Genomic DNA, 24,602 nt, shown 5'->3' with positions numbered 1-24,602 from the left:
TTATCTAATCAAACATAGAAATAATCCGTGTAGTATCACTGAACGCGTCACGCCGCTATCAGAGGAGTGCGTCAATAAAAAACACGAATCGAAAGAGAGCAAGAAATCAAGCAGACACAACCGGAACGGTCGCGTAAATTCTCTGCGGCGTAACTGCACAATTTCGTTCGCGAAAGTCGTGTCGCTCCCCGTTTCGCGATTCCTATCCCTCTTCCGTGTGTCCGTTTCATCTCGCTTGGCCGCTCGCATGCTCCCTGCTTCCCCTTTTTTCCCCTGCACCTGGATCACGGTTGCATTGTTCACTCCGGCAACGGATATACAGAAGCGAAATGGCAGCGGGAGAGCCCCCGAAAGAAAGAAGATCCAGAAGAAAAGGGACAAGAAGGAACGGCCGTTGAACGAGGAGAAACGACGAGGACAAACGACGATGTCGGCGAGGGGCCGGGAGGGTGTGAAAAGGAGGGGACGAGGATAGAGAACCCGGAGACGGAGAGGGAAAATGCAGTGAACCGGCCGGAGGGGGGATAGAGAGAGGTGTTTTTCTTCCAAAGGGAACTTTGCACTAGCGATGGCGATCTGAAGATCGGATCTTATGGAATCGATATTACTATAATTAGAATTTCCCATTTTTCAAATTTCAGTCTGTTCACATCGCTTCGTAATTTGAAGATATTTCTAATTTTGGAAAAGAGCAGATGAGAAGTTCTTACATCTCAAATATCTCCAAATCGAAAATCTCTGTTAGCAAATTTCTGACAGTCAGAATGCTCTGACTGGATATGAAATTGGAGATGAATCTACATCCAAAATATAATTCTCCAATTGCAAATATATCTATAAAATATTCCTACATTCTTACACCCTCAGTTAGAGAACGTACCTTAGTCTCTAAGTTGTCAGATTAAAAAATGTGAAAAGTTGACGTTGAGTCTTCCGATCTACTTGACCAGTATACCGAGCATAAAATTTCCAATCGCGTGAAAGGAGATCCTTGATGGATCGCAATTAAAAACGGTGGGTGAAAGACGAAACCTTTTTCCCTTGAACCGATCGATCCTAGATCGATCCGACAAAAGATCGCCATTACTACTTTGCACGTTCGTCTTGGTAGCGGCACGACGCCGCGTAGGAATCGTCGGAGGGGGGACAAGCGAGTTGTCGGTACCCGAGAGAGTCGGGGTCGCGGTAGAGGGTGGGGGTAAAAAGGAAGGGGTGGTAAGCCGATAGGGGAGCGGAACGGGAACGGGCGGACGGGGATAGGGGAGTGTTGGACACGAGGAAGGATAGAATCGAGCTGCGCCGTGGTGGGGCGGTTCTCGACTGGAGGAGAAGGGCGTCAGCTGCGTAGAGGCAGCTGAAGAGGGGCCAGGGGGCAAGAGAAGCGGTTGGAACGAGGAGAGCTGAGTCATAGCGCTGTTGCCACGTCCTCGCCGGCCTCGTTGAGGCGTCCCAACGTTGCTGCTTGCGACGTTTGCGGCTTATGTCAGTGTCGTCTGCCTAGAATGGTACTGTTGGAAGACTTCTACGCGTAGATGGAATTAGACGTTGCGTCGCCCTTTCAAAGGGATTATTCTTAAACAAATGCAACCTCGTAGAGGATCTCTACGCCTTTCTTCAAACTAATGATGTTCGTACCAATAAACATTTAGCGTTTTTTGAAACCTCAGCGTTAGTTGCCACTTTCTTTCAAGTATAATCAACGTTTTTGAAAACGGGAGTGGAGGTATAGGTTCATAAGCTACACGATCGGTAAGCTGACTTTGATTAGGTTTTGAAAGAGCGCTCAGGATATCGCTAGAGCTGGTATTGCGTATGTGTAATTTTATCATGTAAGTTTGTTTATCCTCGTTTAAACTTCTAACTTATATTCAGATACGTTTAAGTATTGTAATAAATTTGACTGATAATATTGTTAGCTTAGGTTCGGTTAGTTTTCAAGTTTAAACAAAGATAAATGAATTTGGAACGATAAAATTAGATATGAAATTTAATCAAGAATAAACTCTCTTTAGTCTTGATGATCTATTTATGCCGTTAAATATCGATAATCAAGAACGTTCACTCTTCGTAGGTCATAAAAGTCGATTGTCTCTAAAAATAAAGATCAAGAAGAAAAGTGGGAACAATAATCGTTAGAAAAATGTTAGTGTCTATTGGTCCTTAACCTCCAAAGGAAATTTCCGGCAATACCAACGTCCTCGTAGCACCATCCAGTTTTTTTATTCGATTCGACACGAACCAAGGTGGAATCGCGAAAGGGCAAGAGGGGATCGGGAAGAAGCCGAGGAACAAAAGCTTTCTTTCTTTGTTGTTATCCTGCCAGTGCTCGTTCGGCATTGTGTTCCTTTTTATTCCTGCTGTTCTTCGCGGAATCGTAGAACCTCCGTGTATTGTTGTTAGATCGACACAATCATAGAGCTTGGAATTTCGAGATTCAGAGAAACGGAAAGAATCCCTAACCACGTAGATCTACGTTTTATTGATAATATTAACTACCATTGTCCTAAGCTCCTTGGACAATCACCACATGTTGTCGACATTTTAAAATCCACAGGTTTATTATATCGTATATTCCAAGTTTCAAAATTTTCAAATACTTAAATACCAAATTTCCAAATCCGCAAATTCCAATTTCACAAATTTCGAGTGTTGTGAATGAATATTGAAAACCCTGAAATATTGACAATATTCTCTATAAAGGATAGTAATATGCTCGACGTTATAACGCGTAGCCGTGAACGATCCGTATTACCCAGGAACGATTTAAAAAAATGAAACGAGTGCCGTATGTCGTGGTGCAAGTGTAAAAATTTCGAGACAGCGTTTACGTAACGCGGAACATTCGCGTCAAGTTTCTACGATGAAAGTTTGATCGGTGAATTTTACAATGAGTTTCCGTGAACTGAGAAAATTGTCCGCTTCCTTTTCCTTGCCTGGGACTAAAATTCTACCTGTGTGACACGTTAATTGATTTGTACGAGTAGAGAATTTTTCCGTCTCCCTTTCCCTCTTTCATTTCCACACATACACACACACAACCTACACGTACACACGGTGGGTAGGAACTCTTAACCGTGGGCCGATGTATTGATTTCCTGTACGTCTCCCATTTCAAACGTAGAAAGACAAACGATCATTCAAGTGGATGGCATCCACTTGGGTGGATCATAAGATTCGGTTTCTCGAAAAAAAAAGAAGAATTTGTTCCGTGGAAACACGTAGTCGAAGCACTGTCAACGTTTACGAATAATTCGTTACGTCTCACATTCTCGTTTAATAGAACACTGGAAGAGGTTACCGTTCCAGTATCGATTTCGTTCGAGAACGAAACATTAGTCAAACGAGCGTCTACCACTGAAAAATCGAAACGAAGAACATCGTCATCACACACTCGCATATTTCTCGTAATTGTTTCACTGTATTTTCCTCGACACAGTAGATTCTGGTGTCGGATTGCGGACAGCTCATGTTTTTCGCGTGATGATCGGTGTCTTCGTGATTCGTCTCGCGAAAACTTTTTCGCAAACGGGAAACATGACTCTGACCTAGAAACTTGAAAATTTATGGAAAGTCATGCTAATGTTTTCACATGAAACTGCTCATAGTTGAGAAACGAAGGAATCGAGGTTGGGAACGAGTCTGCCGAAGTAAAATTCCTCGACAAGCAACGAACGAGAATTGTGGAGGGGAATGGGTACGGGGTTCGTGGCTCGCTTGCCAGCCAGCCAGCCAGCCACCGTGGCACTTGGGACTTCCCCTTCCTCTTCTGGCCTTCTATCTTATTTCTTCTCCTCTCGTCACTCCTCTCTCACCCGCTTTCACTCATGCGTGTCAGAGAAAAGGACGTTTGGCGTCTGTCTGTGTGTGTATGCAAGACTTTTCAGTACTCGGTGTTCGTGCGAGCGAGAACGTGTGGGAGAAGAAAACAAGAGGGGAGAGCCGACCCGGGGTGGGATGGGAAGTCTTGCAGCCACAACGTACAGATCGCGATCAATTCTCTTTCGCAAAATAACGCGCTCTCGATACGACGATCCCTCGTCCGTATTCACTTATTTCGGTTTAAACTCACTTTATGGAGCAGCATTGCACTCGTCGTCTAGAGAAACGAAATTTCGAAACGAGCACTCCGCACGTCACACGTTAAATGATCCCGTAGGACAAGGCAGCGTATCGCGAGACGCCGAATGAAAATGATCGCGTATGAACGGCACCATGAGCGTTGCGGCTGCCATTTCGTGAGAACAATCTTCCAGAAGATGCGTACGTTGCGATAGTATTTTGAAACGCGTTCCCTCCTGCGTTTCGTATCTTCGTTTCGTCGAAGGGAAATCGAGAGATAAAGTCCGAAAACGAGTTCACGAATCGAGGAATCGTTCTAGAAAACGTAATCTCTTCTTACACACCGAGGTGTTTCGACACGGTGAATTTTCGACATGCTCGAGGAAAACGAGCGACAACGAAAGAGATAATATAACCGTTAAACAAAGAGTTCGCGTGGCCCATCGAATCACACGCATATGGTAGAGCGCGGCCACGCCCCATTCCGAAACGATCCGACATATCACGAAATACGAAAAAGCGTTTGGATAATTACGGACGAGTTAACCGTATTCCCTTGTATTTCTCGTGTTTTACGAAATAAATCCACCGTTCTCGTCGATTTTCGTCTAGGCCTAACGAATACGTTTTGCGCAGTTAATCCAAGGTGTCGCCCAATTCTCGCGCATTCTCTCTCGCGTTATAATACTGACGCCTGTGAGCGTGAAGAACAAACAACGGATTATTGTGATATGCATTTTTCCGTTGATATTGTTGCAAGCTGCGTGTGTATGGTCCGGAAGGAGCAAAAAAAACCAGAGGCTTTCTTCGGAAGAACGCACAAGAAAATACGTGCGACTCACGCGAGATTAGACGAACAACTCCCAGAGATACTCCGAAACCGTTGAAGTCTTTGCGCTTGCGCACGATATTCTTCTTTCGATCGACCTATCAAGACGCTTCTCTCCCCACTCCTGCCGGATACCCTACCTCACCTAGTAAGTCCGTTTCTACTACTGCCGGAGCTTTCTGTACATAGGGTGTGCCAGAAACAACTTTGACTCTTTGTTTTCTTTAATTTCGTCGAAATTCAATATCTACCTTCTCTACGGGGTAAAAAACAACCGCGTTTTCTTTAAGCCTACCGATTCGCGATCGCAATGAACCGGCTACTGTTTCGTTTCTTTGAAATAAACGAATCCGCGGAAAAAAAGTACATTACGCTACTACGCGGTAACGGTAACTCGATTATCGAGGATTATAGCTCATTCTGATGCACGTATATCGTAAATTTCGTTACCTTGTAAAAAGCTGTATTTCTCTGAATATATTTACGTACTTTACGGGTATTTTTTAAGGTTTTATATTTTTAGTAAGCGATTTCTTTACGATTCTGATTTTCAAGTATCGCGAATTTAATTGTCGAGCTAATATTTGTGAATTTGAATAGATTGAGTACACAAATAGACAGGAAAGACAAACTTCTATGGAAGTTTTTTTCCGTGTCGCTCTTATCGTCTAACACTTCATCATGTCATACTTTGCATAGTTTACTTAGTGAGATGTTTTACTTTGTTTTGTAATATGATGAAATCATAATTTGGTATAAGATGGGTGCTTCGAACAGCTCCATGTCATGATGTATTATGGTATTCTTAATGCTGTGTCAGTTATAGTTTACTCTAGTTTATTTCATAAATTATAAATGTTTCTACATGTCAAATTGCTGTGTACGTATAACTGTCACATATATCTAGGTCCAATGAACCTTCAGATCTCTAAATAAGGAGTATCCTGAATCTTACATGCTGTTGGACTGAACATATTTATGTAGACGGATGTAACCTAGATCTCCAGGTATACAATACTTATAGTACTTCAAAGTTGAAAATATATTATACTGCTGATATCCCTAGATCTTAAACATCATAAGTTCAGATATCATGGTTTCCAAGTATACCCAGACCATAAACGTTTCAAAATCTCAAATATCCCTTGATCTCGAATATTTCTGATCCCAAATATCCCTAGATCCCTAAATCTCAAAGACTCTTGATTACAAACAAGTCCACACTGCAAACATCCCTAGATCTCATACATTCCCAAATTGCAAGTTACTCTAGGTTCAAAATATTCATGAATATCAAACATCCCTATATCCCTAGACTCTTAAATTCTAACATGCAGAGTTATGTTAAGCACAAAAGGAAAGAAGCATGAGTAATCGCGTACAATTAGTATTTTTGTTGTATGAGTTGATTGAAATTAGTAAAGTAAAATGGAATGTTTTTTCGCATGTTTCAGGTATGGACGCGTGCAGAGCGTCAAGCTGCTGCCGCGGGGCGAAGAATGCCCCGTGGACGGAGGTTCCGGTGGTGCCCTCGGAGAAGGGAACGAGGGTGGTTCCGGTTCGAGTTCTGGCAGCGGCGGCAGTGGCGGGGGCAGCGGTTCCTCAGGCAGCACCGGGGGTGCCTCCGCGACGGTGGCGTTCATGGATATCAAGTCCGCAGCGAAGGCTCACGCGACTGAGCATACCTTGGACGAACGAGCCCTTACCACACAATACTACGAGCCACAGCATCTTCAGCACAGGTTTCCCTCGCACGGGTAAATTTCAATCCTTTTATTTATCTTCCTATACTATAAGTATATTGAATGGATCTATTCAAAATTATTATTATTTGCCCTATTAAAATAATAATTATTATTTGCACTATTAAAATAATAATTATTTGCACAGTGTGTTTCTTGAAATATAAAAAGACCTTTCAGTATAAGGTACATTGTTATCAATTTTTGAGATTGATGTATCACTTGTATTAGTCTATTGAATTAACTAGTAAATTACTATTGATACATCACTTGTAAACTAATGATGACATCAATCTAATAAATTAATCAACTAGTAATCTATATACATGTGTGCTGATCTTAATGTACATAACAAAGGACACTGATCCTTGCTGATTTTGTAATGCTCGCACAAATGGGATGTTTCAAACTTAAATTCATAAAATTTTACCTTAAAGAATATTCCAATATAAACCAGAAGAATATGTACTTAAACCTGCTAGTGATTTATAAGAAAAATATTTTTAAGAATTTTTTATGAACCCCTTTTTTATCAAATGAGAGTATATACGTCTCTCTCGAAGAGACACGAAATGAGTTTATCTTTCCGTAAATATAGTTTCGCTGGAAGATGGGTAAAATATTTTGATTGTCAATTTGGCACGTATAAATGCAGCTTTTTGTGATGAGTCACGTCGCGGGAATTAATTAAATCGCACGTCACACAGGAAGCAGGTAAAACGACATTGAATCGTTGTTACGGACGACCGGCTGTTCCATTCTCTCTTTCGTTCGATAAAATTTACGTACTGTCCATTCTAATTCACTCGTCTCTTCTTTTTTTAACGCCTTCGACTTTACACGTTCGACCAACACATGTAATCTTTCATTGTATTTTGAACTTTCATCTGATGTTTTCATTTCTTTGGAAAAAATAGAATAATAGAAATGGGTGATAATGATGTTTACAAGAATTTATGGAAAAATGTGTAGTATGAAAAAATGAAAGAACAAGTTATGTTACTGCTCTAGTCGTTTATCGGTATCATAAGTTGTTTTTCATGATACGCACGTTGGTGTGTATTCAGATAACAGCATGAGTAATCTGATAAAATTTGACTCGTACTTATCAAGAAAATATCAACAGTTAGTTGGTATTAAGCAAAAGTAGGGGTAGAGGATTATGGGGTTTGGAAATGAAGATTTGGGGAGTGAGGTGGGCATAGAATATTGGGGACTAGGGATTTGGAAATAAAAAAAATTAGGGAGACAAAATTTTGAAAATATAGGATCTTGGGGACGTAGGGATTTGGAAATAAACAAAATTAGAGAGACAGGACTTTGAAAATATAGGATCTTTGGGACATAGGGATTTGGAAATGTAAATAGGGATATGTAGGGATTTGGGAATATTTGATTTTAGGGACCTCTTGGAGGAACATAAGGACTTATAAAAATATATAAATTGGGAAATAAGGATCTAGATATTTTCATACCAATGAGCTCAAATTAGTTAACTAAAATAACCAAAAATTAGTTAAGTAAATAACCAAAAATTAGTGAACTAAATAACCAAAAATGAGTAAACTAAAATAACTAAAAAATATCAGTATAAAATAAAATAAAAATTTCAACAAATTTCATGACCACCTGAAAGTTGGTATTATTGCACCGAACTAAAATAATGAAAGTCCAAAGTATAAAACCGCGTTTATCAGTGAAGACCACAAAGAGTAAGTACTTCTAACATGACATGCTAAAATACCGATGCAGACAGATAAAGAACAACACAATATATTTGCCTCGTGCCATTTCATATGAGATACAATATTGGATTGTGCCGATTTCGATAGCAATCGCTATCGAAAAGTGTCTCCATTGTGAACAAACGTATCTTGATCGTATCGAGCACGAACTCGAAGCTGTCGGTATCGAGCCAGGCTATCGAACGTCGATTTTTCACGCGCCAACCGTATATCGTAATTTTTCAATGGCGCTCCTCGCAGCTACGCTTTTATTTAAAAATCTGGCGCGAGGATAAAAATACATATGTACTTTTGATTCAACACGAATATTATTGCTCGTGTCTTAACCTTTGCAGTGTTACGGTCAAGGTTGACTCGACCTCGTGGTTTCATAATGCTTATTTTTGTTTCGACTCGGACGTTGTACGCACAGATGTGCTTCGAAACTTTTTTGCAACGTCATAAACGTTGCTTATTTTAAAACGTTAGGGAAATAAACTGTGTTTGGGAATTTCGAGTATTTGAGATTTCCGAAGATTGAGAACGTATGGAAAACAATTTTCATTTTCAAAAGCTGCCCAAAAACAGTATTTTTAGAAAAATTATTTCAATTTTATTATTTCATATTTGAATTATACAAAGATCAAAATATTAGAGGTTTAATTTTGGAATACGTTTTAAATCTGTCTGCACGCAGGTATTTTTATGTACGTAACACGAGAACCGTTAAATATCTGCAATTAATAAGAAGCCTTAATTTTCTGAATTGCTCATGCATTCATTTTGTGACGTTAAATGACCGTTACCAGAGACGTATCGAACGGTTTAATAACTCGGTAAAATATATTCCACGGCTATTCCGTAGAAATACGTATATTTCGTGGCTCGGAATAGATTTAAATGAAATTGAAGCAAACCGAAACGATGGACTAAATACCCCGTAGACAAAGGAATAGCACGATAAAATTCATCTCCGTGCTCGAGTTATTCGTTCAATGAGTTCTATAAATCAGCTTAATTTCCTAAAGCGATTTTCACCCACTGTCAAAGCCCACATTTCCAACTTCCAATTGCTAAATTCTCAGATTCCTAAATTATCACGTTTATAAATCCCGCGTACTTGAATTGATGTATTCAAAAATTTGGAGACAGGAGTAATTTATGTAGCCATATAGAAAGTTCGAATTCTCAGAGCCTGCCACTTCCGTGCATTTTTCATCTCCGCCTATAACCGAATTAACGTTTCTACGTACAATGCGAAGCCATATTTTCTGCTTGTATTTTAGAACGCATAACCGACGTATTCGATTTTCTCGGTGCGACCGTACGGTGCAACGTAATACAGTTATACCAATATCGGTCGTCACGAGCCACCACGTATTCCCCGCACGGAATCGCGTTCATGGAAATAAACTGGCCCGATAATCGATCAACGAAGGCCGGTTATCATGTTATTGTTCGCGGGCACATTGACGTGTCGTCGTCGTAATCCATGTTCACGGTGCTGCCACTCTTCCAACGTCGAAATCTTTTTTGCCACGCACTTGTTTTACCAGGCCACGTGATATAGTACATATACGGTGTCGCTTTCTGTCCCGGCTATTCCGGTCTCCGTACGCGTTCCGCTTAAATCCCCGTACATCCCAAACGAGCTTCTTTTCTTCGCGGTTCTTCGAGCGGTAATAAAAATCTCTCTTTCTGTGTCTTCCATTGATGCTTTGCAACTGAACTTTTTGCAGTTCACTAATTGTTCGAAGCTCTAAAAGCAATTACAGGCGATATTCTGGCAGCATTTATCGCGTACCTTATCCGTGCTCGTGGCAGCGTCGCGTTTCCACGAAAATTCAGGTGACCGTGACGACGTGGTCATAGCGATGTTGCCAGACATGGGTTTGTTGAACTGCGCATGCGCTGGCGACTGCGCACTGTGTGGAGTGGGGGTGGCTTGATTCTCAGTTACGTAGCTACTAGACTATGGACCCTGATCTATTGCTTGAATAATAATTCTAAAAACTGGAATACTCTTTTCTTTCGGAGGTTGCTGTTATTTTGAAGTATAAACTATAATATCTCCTCAAAGAGGTTTGAATCTAAAATTTGTGATCTATGTTCGATTAAAAGTTCTAAGTCAGATGCTAAATCAAGTTCCCAAATTTCCAATTTTATAAACATGAAATCGTCCATGTAATTGCACTTCGTTTACTCATCCTCAAAAATAGACACACGCTTTCTCTTCAAAATTTGTAAAACAAATACTTGACTAAACACCTTACCATGATAATGACCAAACAAATAGATATATTCGTCTCGGTCATGACATTATTGTTGCAGGTTTACGAATTAATAATAAGGATCTCGATCTGCATATGAATCATCCATATGGATGTTCGTCACATGGTTATAAACTGCATGGTGTACGTAACTTTCAGTCTGATTCGTTTCAACTGCACGATCAACAAAATTTTAATGACCAATTACGTACTCGATTGCATAATATTTATTAAAATGACGTCGAGTGTCGGGCGGTCATGCAAATGAATGTTTTTATTTTAAAGTTGGTAGTTCCAACGTGTGCGATATTAACGGATACACGCAAACGCAATAATACGACCCTGAAAATATCTTATCGGTAGTCATGTCACACATACCAGCTAGTGTTTTATAACAAACTTAAACACAAGATTCTAGGAAATCGTGTACGTTATCCGTCATAACAAAGAACGACGTCGCGCTTTTCGGGAGCCGAACGATATCCGGTAAAAATTGCGCGCGCATACCGAATCGAAAGAAAGTTAGCATGACGTGCAGACTAATTTTATACGTAAAACAGACCGGCCAGTGATACTTGTCTTTGCAACAAGCTTTTGTTGTTTTGTTATTAACAAAGCCTTGTTATTTATGTACATGGGTAGGTAATACATAAAGTACGATACATACAGTAAGCAGAACATGCGGTAGAAAGTTTTGACTCTAACCTAACAAAATCACGTTTGTTATAATTTACAAAAATTTGCATTATAAATTAGTAAATAGTGATTTAAATAATTATCAGTGTTTTATTAGTATTATGACGTCTGTACAAGTATGGAAGGATATTGTTTAAAAGGAATATTATGTCCAATTTTATTTTGACATTTATCAACTACATAAAATGGCGGTTCGAGAGTGGTTGTCTCTATTATTTCTTATATACATATTTTTGTTTTTAGACATATAAGAATGTTTTCATGGGAAATAAAAAAGTTCTGTGTGTCCTAACCTCTGTTATCCTAACCTCCCCTATCTCGTAATAGTTCACTAGCTTGTTAAAACGAAAATTGCTATGTAAAAATGTTTTTTAACGCTGTTATTTACGAGATAAGCTTGACTGGCATCGATACCCCAATGGTATCGCGTTACTGCAGACATTAACCTCAAGTCTCTCACCCGATACGTTTGTAACGATGCAAGGTTTTTCGTACATTTTTCGTTTTTTTGTTATCTGATATTTTTCGAGCGTGGATCTCTAAATAATGAGGTCAAATCGATAAGTCTGATGTGATCCTGAACAACGGTCAGATCTACAGAGTGGACTTTTCCGAGGACGTGTGTTTGCCCAGCGGATCCACATACGCGGTATCGAATTGCCATCGGTCGCGTGACTGATACCGTATATCGCTTTGTCCTTCGTATGCAAAACGATGATTGGCGATTCGTTTGCTGATATTTGTACTCCTTTTTCATGCTCGTAGATAAAAAAGAGTTGAAACAAAATTGATCACGTTACTCATGCGAGAACATCACCGTGCATATCCGGGTGTTAGCTTCTTTTTAGTAGAGGGAAAACTAACGTTCTTTTTCAAAGGTTGAATATACAAATTTGATTACTGAAATTTACAAAATTTTTAGGTTATTGAATTGTAAATTTTTAAATGACAAATATTTAAATTTATAAATCCGATTTTTACATTTCTGAAACCAAATTTGAAATTTCTAAATTTTTGGAGGTAGTAATTGACAAATTTTAATTTCTCCAAAATCCCAAATTTGAAATTTATAAATTTCTGAAGGTACCAGTTGACAAATTTTAATTTCTCCAAAATCCCAAATTTGAAATTTCTAAATTTCTGAAGGTCCCAATTGACAAATTTTAATTTCTTCAATATTCCAAATTTGAAATTTCTAAATTTCTAAAGGTGCCAATTCACAAATTCTAATTTTTCCAAAATCCCAAATTTGAAATTTCTAAATTTCTAAATGTACCAATTCACAAATTCTAATTTCTCCAAAATCCCAAATTTGAAATTTCCAAATTTCTGAAGGTCCCAATTGACAAATTTTAATTTCTCCAAAATCCCAAATTTGAAATTTCCAAATTTCTGAGGGTCCCAATTCACAAATTCTAATTTCTCTAAAATCCCAAATTTGAAATTTCTAAATTTCTAAAGGTACCAATTCACAAATTCTAATTTCTCCAAAATCCCAAATTTGAAATTTCTAAATTTCTGAAGGCACCAATTCACAAATTCTAATTTCTCCAAAATCCCAAATTTGAAATTTCTAAATTTCTAAAGGTACCAATTCACAAATTCTAATTTCTCCAAAATCCCAAATTTGAAATTTCTAAATTTCTCAAGATGCCCACAAATGTCTCCAAATCCCAAAATCACCAAATCCCCAAATTTCCAAACCCACAACCCCCCACCTTAAATTCCCAAATATGCAAATTTCTAATCACCGTAACTTACGATCGAACTCAGAATAATTGAACTATCAGATACCACATAATTTGATCGTTCTAATTGCTCCTGTTTCTTCCTCAAGCAAGTTATTCCAAGAAGATTCTAGTTCAAAGAACTCGTTTCAAATTAGAATAAATGGATTTAAATGATCGAATTATGCGACAGGCTAGTTTAGAAGATGTTTGTAGTTCATAAAAAATATCAGAAGATCTAAATTATGAAATTACATGTTGCAGACTGCGTCGCGGTATAGCGAGGTCGTAAAAAAGCTTTTATCACGAGCGTTCCTATTAAACCTGTGTAACGTACTTATATTTTATTTTCGATAATTTACGTCTCTGAAACTTAACAACCCAAGATTACGTGGCAATTAAATGACCGTTGACCATTTTACGTTTTTCCTTATCTTTTATTTTTTTTTTTTTAAACATATACTTGCTTCAATATTTATACCTGCAGACTTTACACTGTCGTGCAAAGTGTCATATCACTTTTTGCCAATTTTGTTTAGTTTGCTTAGATGACTAGAATTTCTTACGCAATGTATAATGGATTTTAATCGCCACTTTTATATTTTAATTTTTTAGTTGATTTGATGGTTTCGACTTTGCAGTTTGTACCACTACAACATATACATTTCTGTGTTAATGTAATACGAATGTAATAAGAAACATTACATGTACGATAAAAATTTAGAATAAAAAATGTTGAAGATCGAAAAAATTTTATCGGCAGAAAAAATAAGTCTTGTTTACGTGGTTCAAATCTCTCATGAAAAATTTCACCACACCATGGTGTTATCGCGTTTTGCAAGAAATCTTGTGAAATACATTTTGGTTACATTACACAAGGTAGACATGTTTATTTGCGTACGAATCGTTTTCCGCCACCGACGACCAACGTATTGGCATTTTGTAACGCGTGTCCCATATATAACAAATTTTAAACGAAGAGATATTCAAATTTGAAACATTCATATCGTCAAATTTTCAAGCTTTTATAAAAGAGAAGTAGGGGTTCCTTTAGAGAATGATCTAGTAATCCACTGACGTAGGAACTTTACAATCAAGTATTTAAAATATAAAAAACTAAGAATTGCGAAAACTATGAAATTATCTAAACACATACTTGTCACTTGTCATATTAGTAATATTGAGAAGAGTAATTAGAGTCGTAAAATTGCAAAATCGACAAACGTTGCACATCGCCACACGGTAGCCCAACGAAATCGTGCATTGCGCAAACTTCGAAGGTGCGCGAACAAAAGCGGATTCCGACAGTAAAAAAAAAATGTGAAAAAAGAAACTGTCGTTCGGATAACGGAAAAATTTCTCCGTCCAAGTCGCATGGCAACGTGCCGGTTCCTCTCGCGGGCAAACAAGATCATTCGAGAGAAACGAGAAACGAAACGGCCACGCGTAATCCTGCCTTTAAAGAGATTCAGGTCGAAGTTTCTCGCGAAGGTGGGAGATAAGCGCACGGTGACCGTATGGTAACGGAACGAACACGAGAGAAGAGGCGTCGGGAGAGAAAGGCCGGTTCGATTCTTCGACGCGATTACGCTCCGTGCATGTCGTTACGACCGGCACACGCGAACAGATCCACCTATGCACGCGCATAAACACGTCCAGGGAAGATACATACACGCTACGAACTTCGAGGCAGCCTCCTGATAACCGGCCACGTTTTCGAACTTTGACCCCGACGGATGCGATAAAGATGTACGGGGAGAGACGCGGGACGAGCGGCAAAAGTCGCGTGTTCCCAGAACCGAGTAATCGTATGGCGTGTACATATGTAGCCGTTTCCGACCATTCTGACAAATCGTGAATGGATTATTCTTTACTTATCTGCTTCCTAAAACTTTTATTTTAGCATCGTACGATTTTGACTAGGAGGTGAAAGTGTAACACCTCGGTGTAAGCCTTCAACAGATTTATGAGTAATATTGTTGATATTCCGGGTCGAGCAAATGCTTTAGTTTATACATTTGGAAAATTAGAGATTGGAACTTTATACAATGCAGGGTCGACGTTTTATCCTGGGAGCATATTCATTTTAAATTCAATAACGCGAGACTGACGCTGAGTATCCAAGTTTCGAGTTGACATTAGGAAGCGAGCCGACCAGAGTGTGAGAACATGGGATAATGTTCACCTGGCACCAATAGTGTCACAGATATGATTGATGTCGTTAGTATTAAGAGACTTGGAGGTGATTCCAGTTAGAACTCTACTGTAGATGAAACGGTTTCTTGCAGAAATAATATATTCCCAATATTTCTAAACTTCTAAACTCCAATTTTGAAATCTTCTATAATTTTGTAATGTATCCGGAATTGTAGAATTCCGTTCGCATGTGTAATGTCTAAGTTAATTAGGGTCAGCCAGCAACGAAACTAGATGATCCCTTACGATGAACGGAGAAACGCTAGTTAAAGTAGCACTCTCGTTAAACACGATCGTATTCGACGAAAAGATCTCTAACGATCGGGTGTCGTGTTGCAGAAGTTCGGAGGATCACGGATCGAGCGGGGGTAGCGGGGGAGGCGGAGTCGTCGGAGTGGTCGGTGGCGTCAGTGGCGGCGGTTCCGGCATCGTCAGCGGAAGCGTCGTCAGCGGAGTCAGCGGCGGCGTCGGCGTCGGCGGCGGCAGCGGTAGCAGCGGCAGCGGTGGCGGTGGCGGCGGCGTCGGCGTCGGCACCGTCGTTGGAAGCGGCAGCGTCGGAAGCGGAATCGGCGTCGGCGGCGGCGGAGGCAGCAGCGGCGGTGGTGGCGGCGGTGGCGGTGGCGGCAGTGGCGGCGTTAACGACAGAGAGAGGGACCGAGAGAGGGAGAGGGAGAGAGACAGAGACCGAGAGAGAGACAGGGACCGGGACCGGGATCGAGATAGGGAGAGAGAGAGGGACCGGGAGAGGGAGAGGGAGAGGGACCGGGAGAGAGAGCGAGACCGCGAGAGAGGAGGAGAGAGCTTCGAGTCACGTGGCTCACACGGCAGTTTCTATAGCAGCGAGAGAAGCGGCCGAGGGGTCGGATCCGGGGGTGGCGTCGGTGGCGTCGGCGGCGGCGGTGGCGTCGTCGTCAGCGGCCATCCGGCGGATCCTTCTCCCGGTGATCCTGGCGGCTACATACCCCGCGGCCGTCCACCTCCGGCCAGCTCCTACCACGTGACATCGACCAGGGCGAGGGATCGGCTCTACTCGAGAACCGGCCCGTATGCCTCCGGGCCGCCGCCCCCGCCCCACTTAGATCGTCATCGTGGTGGCCTGCCACCGTCCTCCTGGTCGGCCTACGAGTCGACGACCTCGAGGTACGGCAACGCACCGCCGCCACCCTCGCCTGCCAACAACGACGCCTACCAGGACGACCAAGGTAATTGCCCTTCTACAGCCTCGTCCGCGACAAACTATACGGCAACGCTTTTTTATTATTACGATACATCTTCCACGAGATCCTTTTCGACTTTAATACGATGTGTACCTTGCCAGTCGCGAAGCGACTCGGTACTTGCTAATTGCTGTCCACACTCGACGAGTTCTCGCTCCATCGTTTACCTTTGCTTTCCTTGCCGCGACTCGCGGATAAATTTTAATGCCCCTACTACCAATTCCTGCTACTGTGTTGTCAAATCGTCGAGTATGGAAGTATTAGAGGTACTACAGGATAGAAAGAATATTTAAAAACAAGTATCTAAATATTTTTCATGAAAGTATTTTATATCTTTTAAATTCATTATAATAAACTATTACTCGTGAGGGTAGATAATGTGTCCTCTGGACCGATTGAATGTCCCGCTATTTTCGATGGACACAGCTAATATTTTGATCGAAATAACAAGCCGGGTATTAAATTACTTCATGATTTAATCCTATCAGTACCGAATTATTTTGGATAGTAAATATTTGTTTACCGATTATTAACGAGTCCAAATCAGATTTATACGAAATTCATGTATTTCGTGTAATCGTATATTGTATGAAATCAATTTTACCATAAAAATTACCTTCGATTATTTAGCATACACATCGTGAAAAGGTTAATAAATAACAATAATTACACAAACACGTTGAAATTTGAAAGGAGCGATTAAAAATTAGTTGCACAAAAGTTTTGCCGTATATTTTCTTGTGGAATAGACTGTACCAATGCATATAAACTCCTGCCTGTGTTATGCTTGCTTCTTCCACCTTTGCGTCTGCGTCCGCGTCTGCGTCCACGTCCCGCGTGTCTTCTTGCAGGTGGATACGGCCGTGTTCCTTCCTTTGCTATTTCTGTCTCTTTCGCATAACCGATGTTACCTACCTGTGATTCCGTGCTCGTTTGTTGAGCACACGCGAGCCCCGCGCTGCGTTACTGAGCTCGCGACCGACGACACGTGGTTCTGTTCATCAAGGCTGTTCAGACATTTCACGATTTATGGGCCTGAGATAACGTCTCTGGTATTAAGATTCGATAGTTATGCAATCCTTTCACCTTTTTGCAATATCTGCGTGCTATTCTTATTTTTATAGCGTGTGCTTCTTTCAGTGTTCTGGGATTTTTGTCGGATACGTTTTATGGTCTTGTGATTGTGTTCAACTTTCTGTACCATTTTGCGACCATTCTGTTTAGAAATTATGTAATGCAAAGTTTATATTATTGTGAAGTTTTGTGAAGTTGCATACAACGCGTTTCACATAGGGGGTCAAGGTCGACATTCGTAAATCTTAAAGCTCTAAAGAGTGCCAGATAAATGTAGTTAAATCTACGTAACTATTTAGGTACACTAAATTGACATCTATTCAGATCGTCGTACATTTTATTTTCTACAAAAAAATTAGTGGAAGAATGAAAATATGCGATGCAGTAATTGTACGCGTGCGTTCAGTAACGTTTTGCGCGGGAACCGCGACGCGACCACAGTTGGTCGTTTCCCGCCAACTGGAGAAGACACCACGTGACGTTAATTTGCAACATCGAATCTCCGTTATGCATGCTCGTTAATGATTGTACCGCTACGAAATCCAAAGCATGACAGTCGCTCACTAATTAAGGTGGTTGTATCACAAACATACTTTACTATGAAACTTTTCTTCAACCCAACTGAACATAAATCATAATATTGTGGGGACCAAAATGGAGACCATCCGATGCAATTCAAACTTAAGTTTAACATTTGAAGTATAGAAACGCTGGTTGAAGATTAAAGTAGGAGTTAAAGATTAAAGAGATCAGAATGAAGATGATTAAAGCATAATTAGATAAGACATTTATTCTCATCAATTGTGAGAATAAAGCTTTAGTACAGAAACAAGTGCAACATAGGTACCATGTGTACGATAAACTAGTTATTATTTTTTATTTATTTTGTACTGTGTACTTTGCACTCACGGTTATAAAAAGTTGTATTACACTTTTTTAATTGAAATTCACGAGTCGAAGTTGGTGTACACGATACAACCTCCTGGAGTTAGAGCGTTAGGCCGCGTCGCGTTATGCGTTGTTTCGAGCGTATAGATAGTCGAATGTATTAATTATATAAGAAAGATGAGAGGACAGTAAATAACAATAACGAACTATACGTGTGTAGATTACATTCGTCGTGTTGTTCCACTAGGCGGCGGTGGAGGTGGCGGGAGCGGTAGCAGCGGTGCGTTACGACAGCACAAAAAACAGCGCAGAAAATCGCGAAGCGGAAGCAGCTCGCCGAGTGGCAGTAGCCGTTCGGGCAGCAGCAGCAGCAGCCGCAGCGGTAGTTCCGCCGGCAGTACTTCCGGGGGCAGCACGTCGCCCGGCAGTTCGCCGCACCGCACCGGAAATGCCGCCGTCACCGAGGACCGCAGGCCGCTCGCAATCTGCGTGCGTAATTTACCGGCACGCAGCAGCGACACCTCCCTCAAGGACGGTCTGTTCCACGAGTACAAGAAGCACGGGAAAATAACGTGGGTGAAGGTGGTCGGGGCGGCCGGCGACCGGTACGCCCTGGTCTGCTTCAAGAAACCCGAGGACGTGGAGAAGGCGCTCGAGGTGTCGCACGACAAGCTGTTTTTCGGCTGCAAGATCGAGGTGGCACCGTATCAGGGCTACGATGTCGAGGACAACGAGTTCAGGCCGTACGAGGCGGAGCTCGACGAGTACCATCCGAAGGCGACGCGTACGCTCTTCATCGGCAACCTCGAGAAGGACGTCACCGCGTCCGAGCTTAGGAAGCATTTCGAGCCCTTCGGCGAGATAATAGTAAGTTTCAACATTCGCCACAATTATAACACATTCGAGTGTGTTATGAGCTAGGAACCGACGGCGTGAACCTTTACGTGTTAATAGTTATTCACTATTTCGTCGGTATCTCTGATTTCGTTCAACCCCGCGAAACCCGGTAATCATAGGGATTCTTAGTGGCCTTGAAGTACGTTGTCAAGGTCGTTATTCGGAACCGTGTTTCTGTACACGTGTTACGACCGTCTGGCCTTAGTTTCGTAGATACGAAAAATATTTTCAACGTGACTATCAAGACATTTTTATCCAGTCTGACCTTGAAATATATTATATCACTGCTGCACGAATAAATTTGAAAAACTTTTCAGTATAGTATTATGTATCATTGAAATCTAATCACTCTGTCATGCTTGCTTAATTAAAATTCTGGAACCCAAACTTCAAATTTAAAACATGGCAATTAAAAGTTTCAAGATTTAAAATGGTACATTCTCATGCCCAAAAATTAAGAGATACTCATAATGTATACTCGAGAGTTTTCAAAGCGGCCCATCATGAAATTCTGATCGAAATGCAAAGCTCAAAATGGCGAACCGATATTACAGCATGCGATTATTCTTAAATCAGTAAAAGAACATTGCGGCATATTATGAAAATTGTCTCAGAAAATTTTTCAATTGTGCTTAGTCAAGGTTTACGAACCAAGTCGCTTTTTTGCGCACGAAACGGGTTTTTAGCATCCGAGTCGCGAAACGAGAAAGATTTTAAAATTCTAATCGTCTATGCTAATACTTTCGAATAACATGTTGCCGGCCATTTGATATTAAAATTTCGACCAGAAGCGACGTTTCCGAATGTCCACTTATGACGTGCGTAGTAAACAGTTAATCATATTCCATGAATATTTAAATGTTCGATATAATTCAACAGAATCATCCATGCAGATTACCTTATTATTTTTAATCTACTTATATTATCAATAATTCAAATATTTTTTCTTAGTCGACTGAAAGATATCTCTTTTTTATCACTGTTAATCTCCTAGACACATTGTTGTATTATATCGAAAGCGTTTTAGAGGCAAAATAAAAATTTTAAGATAGAAATTCCATTGTGAACTGTTTTTATTATAAAGTAGGATCAGACATCATGTAACCTTGTAGGAGAGGTAAATAACGTTTTTGCGGGAATCTTGCAGGAAATAGATATTAAAAAACAAGGCGCTGTGTCGAGCTATGCCTTCTGCCAATACTCCGACATCGGTAGCGTCGTCAAAGCTATGCGATCGATGGATGGCGAACACCTGGGCGCGAATCGAATAAAACTTGGATTTGGAAAATCGATGCCCACGTCCTGTGTATGGGTTGACGGCATTGGAGGTAATTATCGTAAAGAACAGTATTGATTTCTACAACAGTTTCGACCCAAATTGCTTTTGGACAAAGGGAACTTCCAAATAAGTTCTGCTAGTTTTGATTGATAAGCAAAGGGACTCCAGAACTTGCGGCGAGAATGGGGCGCGGATGTCGAAAATTTGCTAATTTGGAGATTTTTAAATTTCAAGTTCACAGGTTACAAATTTTGAAATTTCTACGTTTTTCAACTTTTGTGTTTTGTAATTTCCACGCTATCGAGTTCTACTTGAAAATTTGAAGGTTTGTGAATTTTCAGATCTTCAAATTTGGGAAATTTGAAATTTTAAACTTGGGAATTTGGGAAATTGGAAAGAGTGGAAATTTGCAAATTTTAAACTTGGGAATTTGGGAAATTGGAAAGAGTGGAAATTTGCAAATTTCAAGCTTGGGAGTTTAGGAAATTCGAAAGTGTGGAAATTTGCAAATTTCAAACTTGGAAGTTTAGGAAATTCAAAAGTGTGGAAATTTGCAAATTTCAAACTTGGGAGTTTAGGAAATTCGATAGTGTGGAAATTTGCAAATTTCAAACTTGGGAGTTTAGGAAATTCGAAAGTGTGGAAATTTGAAATTTCAAGCTTGGGAGTTTAGGAAATTCGATAGTGTGGAAATTTGCAAATTTCAAACTTGGGAGTTTAGGAAATTCGAAAGTGTGGAAATTTGAAATTTCAAACTCGGGAGTTTAGGAAATTCGATAGTGTGGAAATTTGCAAACTTCAAACTTGGGAGTTTAGGAAATTCGAAAGTGTGGAAATTTGAAATTTCAAACTTGGGAGTTTAGGAAATTCGATAGTGTGGAAATTTGCAAACTTCAAACTCGGGAGTTCAGGAAATTCGAAACTGTGGAAATTTGCAAATTTAAAATTGTGGAGAATTCGAAAAATTTAAGGAACCTGTAACATTCACAGAACTTGCGAAATTTGGAAATTTGTGACTTCTCAATCTCCAAATCTAAAATTTCTAAATTCGAAAAATCCCTCTCACTCCGTCATTACAAATAATCTTGCCTCCCCCTTGCACGTATTAAAACTAGCATAACTCCATAACAACTTCCACTAAAAAAGCTAGACCCTAACAAAGCCAGACCCTAATTAGAGACTGCTTCTCTGCAGCGCAAATGGTGGACACAGAAAAGAATTAGCTTAAACACAGTAGAGTTTCAGTAGTAAAAATAATGTTCATTTTCAGATTGTATGTCGGAAAAGTACCTGAACATGCAGTTCCATCAGTTTGGACCAATAAATCAGGTCGTGGTGGACCGCGAGCGGGGCCACGCTTTGGTCTTCTTCGAGCAGATCAGCTGCGCTCAGGCGGCTGTGAAGGAGATGAGAGGTGCTGCTCTTCGTGGTCGTCGGCTGCAAGTCGACTTCGCCTCCAGAGAATGTCAGGAGACTTTTTACGAGCACCTAGAACGACAGGGTATTGCCAGCGAAAAGACTTGGGACACGAGACCTTCGTCGGCCACCACCTTCGATGTCTCGTATGTATACTTTTTAGGTTCATCGTCGACTTATCAACAAATATTTCACACAAGTTGGATGAGTTTTGGGACTGTAGGACTTTGCTGTTCTGGTCTTCACAGCTTTTGGATACTGAAACTTTTAGAATTTAAGATTTTGGAGTTTTGGAGCTGGGATTTTAGAATATTGGGATTTAAGTTGTTGAGAGTTGTTGAAGTTTCGGCTTCAAGGAATTAGAGATTTTGAGACCGTAGAACTTTGCTGTTCTGGTCTCCATAGCTTTTGGATACTGAAATTTTTAGAATTTAAGGTTTTTGAAGTTTTGGAGCTAGGATTTTAGGATATTGGAATTTGAAATTGTTGAGAGTTGTTGAAATTTGAGTTTCAAGAAATTAGAGAACTTCAAATACTTTGGACTTTGGAACTTAGAGTTTTAGGTACTTAGAGAATTGCATAATTTTAGAATTTTTGTCATAAGGTATTGAAGAATTCTAGAATTTTGTAAAACGTTTTCTCATCCATAATACAATACACAAAGTCTTGCGAGGTATTCTGCAAAGTCTTCCGGAATATTTAGCATAGCCATGACAACAGCACACGCAATTTCGCGTTATCAAGTTCCGTCAAAAATAAGATATTGCACGTATTTGCAACGAGGCGATTAAAGCGTGGATTTTACGATTTTATTTACGTCTTTTCGCGCTCGATTGCTGCAAGTTCGAGCGTTGTTCGATGTAATTTGAAGATGCATCAGACCGCGGTTACTAGAAACTAGATGCGCAAGTCGTTAACGAGAGACCTCGAATTCGAGATGATCTTCAATGTTGAAATTTCAATGAATGAAGACGTGACGCGAGTATCCGTAAACAGGAAATGCAGTATCTCATCCGAGAACTCTTTGTGTAAAGAAACGTGATTGTTAGCAACAATTTTGTCTGCCGTTTCGTTTCTCGTATCTTGATACGAGATCCTTGAATTGTAAGTAAATATGTAATGAGCCAAACGATGTGCGACGGAAGAAGTACTCTGAAAGAAGAACTTCAAATTACAAATTTAATCAATGTTATTTGCACTGTTGATTGCTGTTGGCGCGGTGTATATAAAGCGAGTCAGTAAATACTATCATTGGATATCAACTATCAAAGCTAAGGAAAAAATTGCGTTACACTCTGCTTGCAAAAAGTACTGTCAATAGTCTTTTTCTTGCCAAGATATGTTCTTGTTACCAAGATTTATATCTTTCATTAAGTGAAACGATGTGCTGATTTATGTATTCATTTTCAATATGGAAATTAATCTAGATATTCTAAAAAATTGACAACTAGTTAATGATCAAATATTACTAAAAAATTAGTTACATCGTCATTGCTAAATAACCCGAGGAGAATTGTAAGATACCTCGTAGGACACTTTAATTATACAACCACACCCAAGTCTCAATTTATACGATGCTCAGAATGGTCCCAAAGGACCTTGATATTTTTAACAATCGTGGTACAGCATTCGTAGGTTCTAAAGAGACTGATGACCTCGTGATTGTTGATAGTATATTCATAAATATGAAGCGAGTTCAGACATTGTGGAGACAAGTTAGGTTAGCATGCGGATCATCGTATAAACAGAGATTTGGGTGCACCCGTGTCACGCAGTCGAAGAACACGAACTATACTGTACACTCGTTATTTGAAGGATTCCTTCCAGGCGGGAGCGTAGCAGTTTCGACTCCGGGGTGGCGGTGTCAAACTCGAGTAGCAGGTTTACCCGCTACGAGACGCCCCCGAGGTCGAGAACGGCGAGTTACTCCCGCGCTTCTGGAGGAGGAAGCACCCCAGGCGCGAGTCCGGCGCACCCGACCGCTATGTCCCGTAGCAGTAGGCGATCCTACCAGGACACCTACTACGACGGCGACTACAGCGAGCCGGCACCACGAAGATTCCGCAGTTACGACGAGTTTAGTCAAGGTAGCGGGGCGAGCCACGACGACTACCAGAGCAGCGTGCTCGGCGACGGGAAGTTGAACGACGACGATTGTCCGCCACCGTCGCGTCGCCACGCCGTGCAAAGCGTCGTCACCAGTGTGGATCCACCGGCTCCTCCGCCGCCGTTGTTGCCGCCGCCGGATATCAGACACCTTCAGAAGGAACGGGTCCACCTGCTGGAGCAACTCGAGGAGTGCCACAGCAGCGGCGACGAGGTCGGTTTCGCCCCGAAGAAACGAGCGAAACTCGATGGAACGTCCACCACCACCATACTGTGCGAGGATGACGAACCCGAGATCGCGTCGTTGCTCGTCACCTCGCACTCCAGTAGAAAAGGCATGGACATTCGGCGGGTCAGTGACAGTAAAGTGGTGGTGCATCACGGTACGCGAAGAGGGAGCTGCGAGGGAAGGGGTCCTGGACCTTGCAAGCGACGACGCGATGTTACCAGCAGGTATGCGTCTTCATATATAGCACTAGATC

At 40.8% G+C, this 24,602-nt stretch overlaps 1 protein-coding gene across 7 annotated transcripts in view; it reads left to right on the top strand.

Annotated features, from left to right (window-relative positions):
* Positions 1–24,602, top strand: part of LOC100883957 (uncharacterized) — a 118,561-nt gene that overhangs the window by 79,523 nt on the left and 14,436 nt on the right. For 2 of the 7 annotated variants that reach the window (XM_076530390.1, XM_076530387.1), the window contains exons 2-7: positions 6,343–6,645; positions 15,583–16,445; positions 18,643–19,289; positions 20,467–20,647; positions 21,869–22,160; positions 23,830–24,573. In XM_076530390.1, the coding sequence (XP_076386505.1) occupies positions 6,343–6,645; positions 15,583–16,445; positions 18,643–19,289; positions 20,467–20,647; positions 21,869–22,160; positions 23,830–24,573 (3,030 nt within the window). Of the gene's footprint in view, positions 1–4,903; positions 5,037–6,342; positions 6,646–15,582; positions 16,446–18,642; positions 19,290–20,466; positions 20,648–21,868; positions 22,161–23,829; positions 24,574–24,602 lie in introns of those variants that run through there. The other 5 variants (XM_076530388.1, XM_076530389.1, XM_076530393.1 and 2 more) reach the window with 5 other exon arrangements.

The sequence above is a fragment of the Megachile rotundata genome, chromosome 4 (assembly GCF_050947335.1).
Source record: "Megachile rotundata isolate GNS110a chromosome 4, iyMegRotu1, whole genome shotgun sequence".
NCBI lineage: Eukaryota > Metazoa > Arthropoda > Insecta > Hymenoptera > Megachilidae > Megachile > Megachile rotundata.
This window is presented reverse-complemented; position numbering and strand designations above follow the sequence as displayed.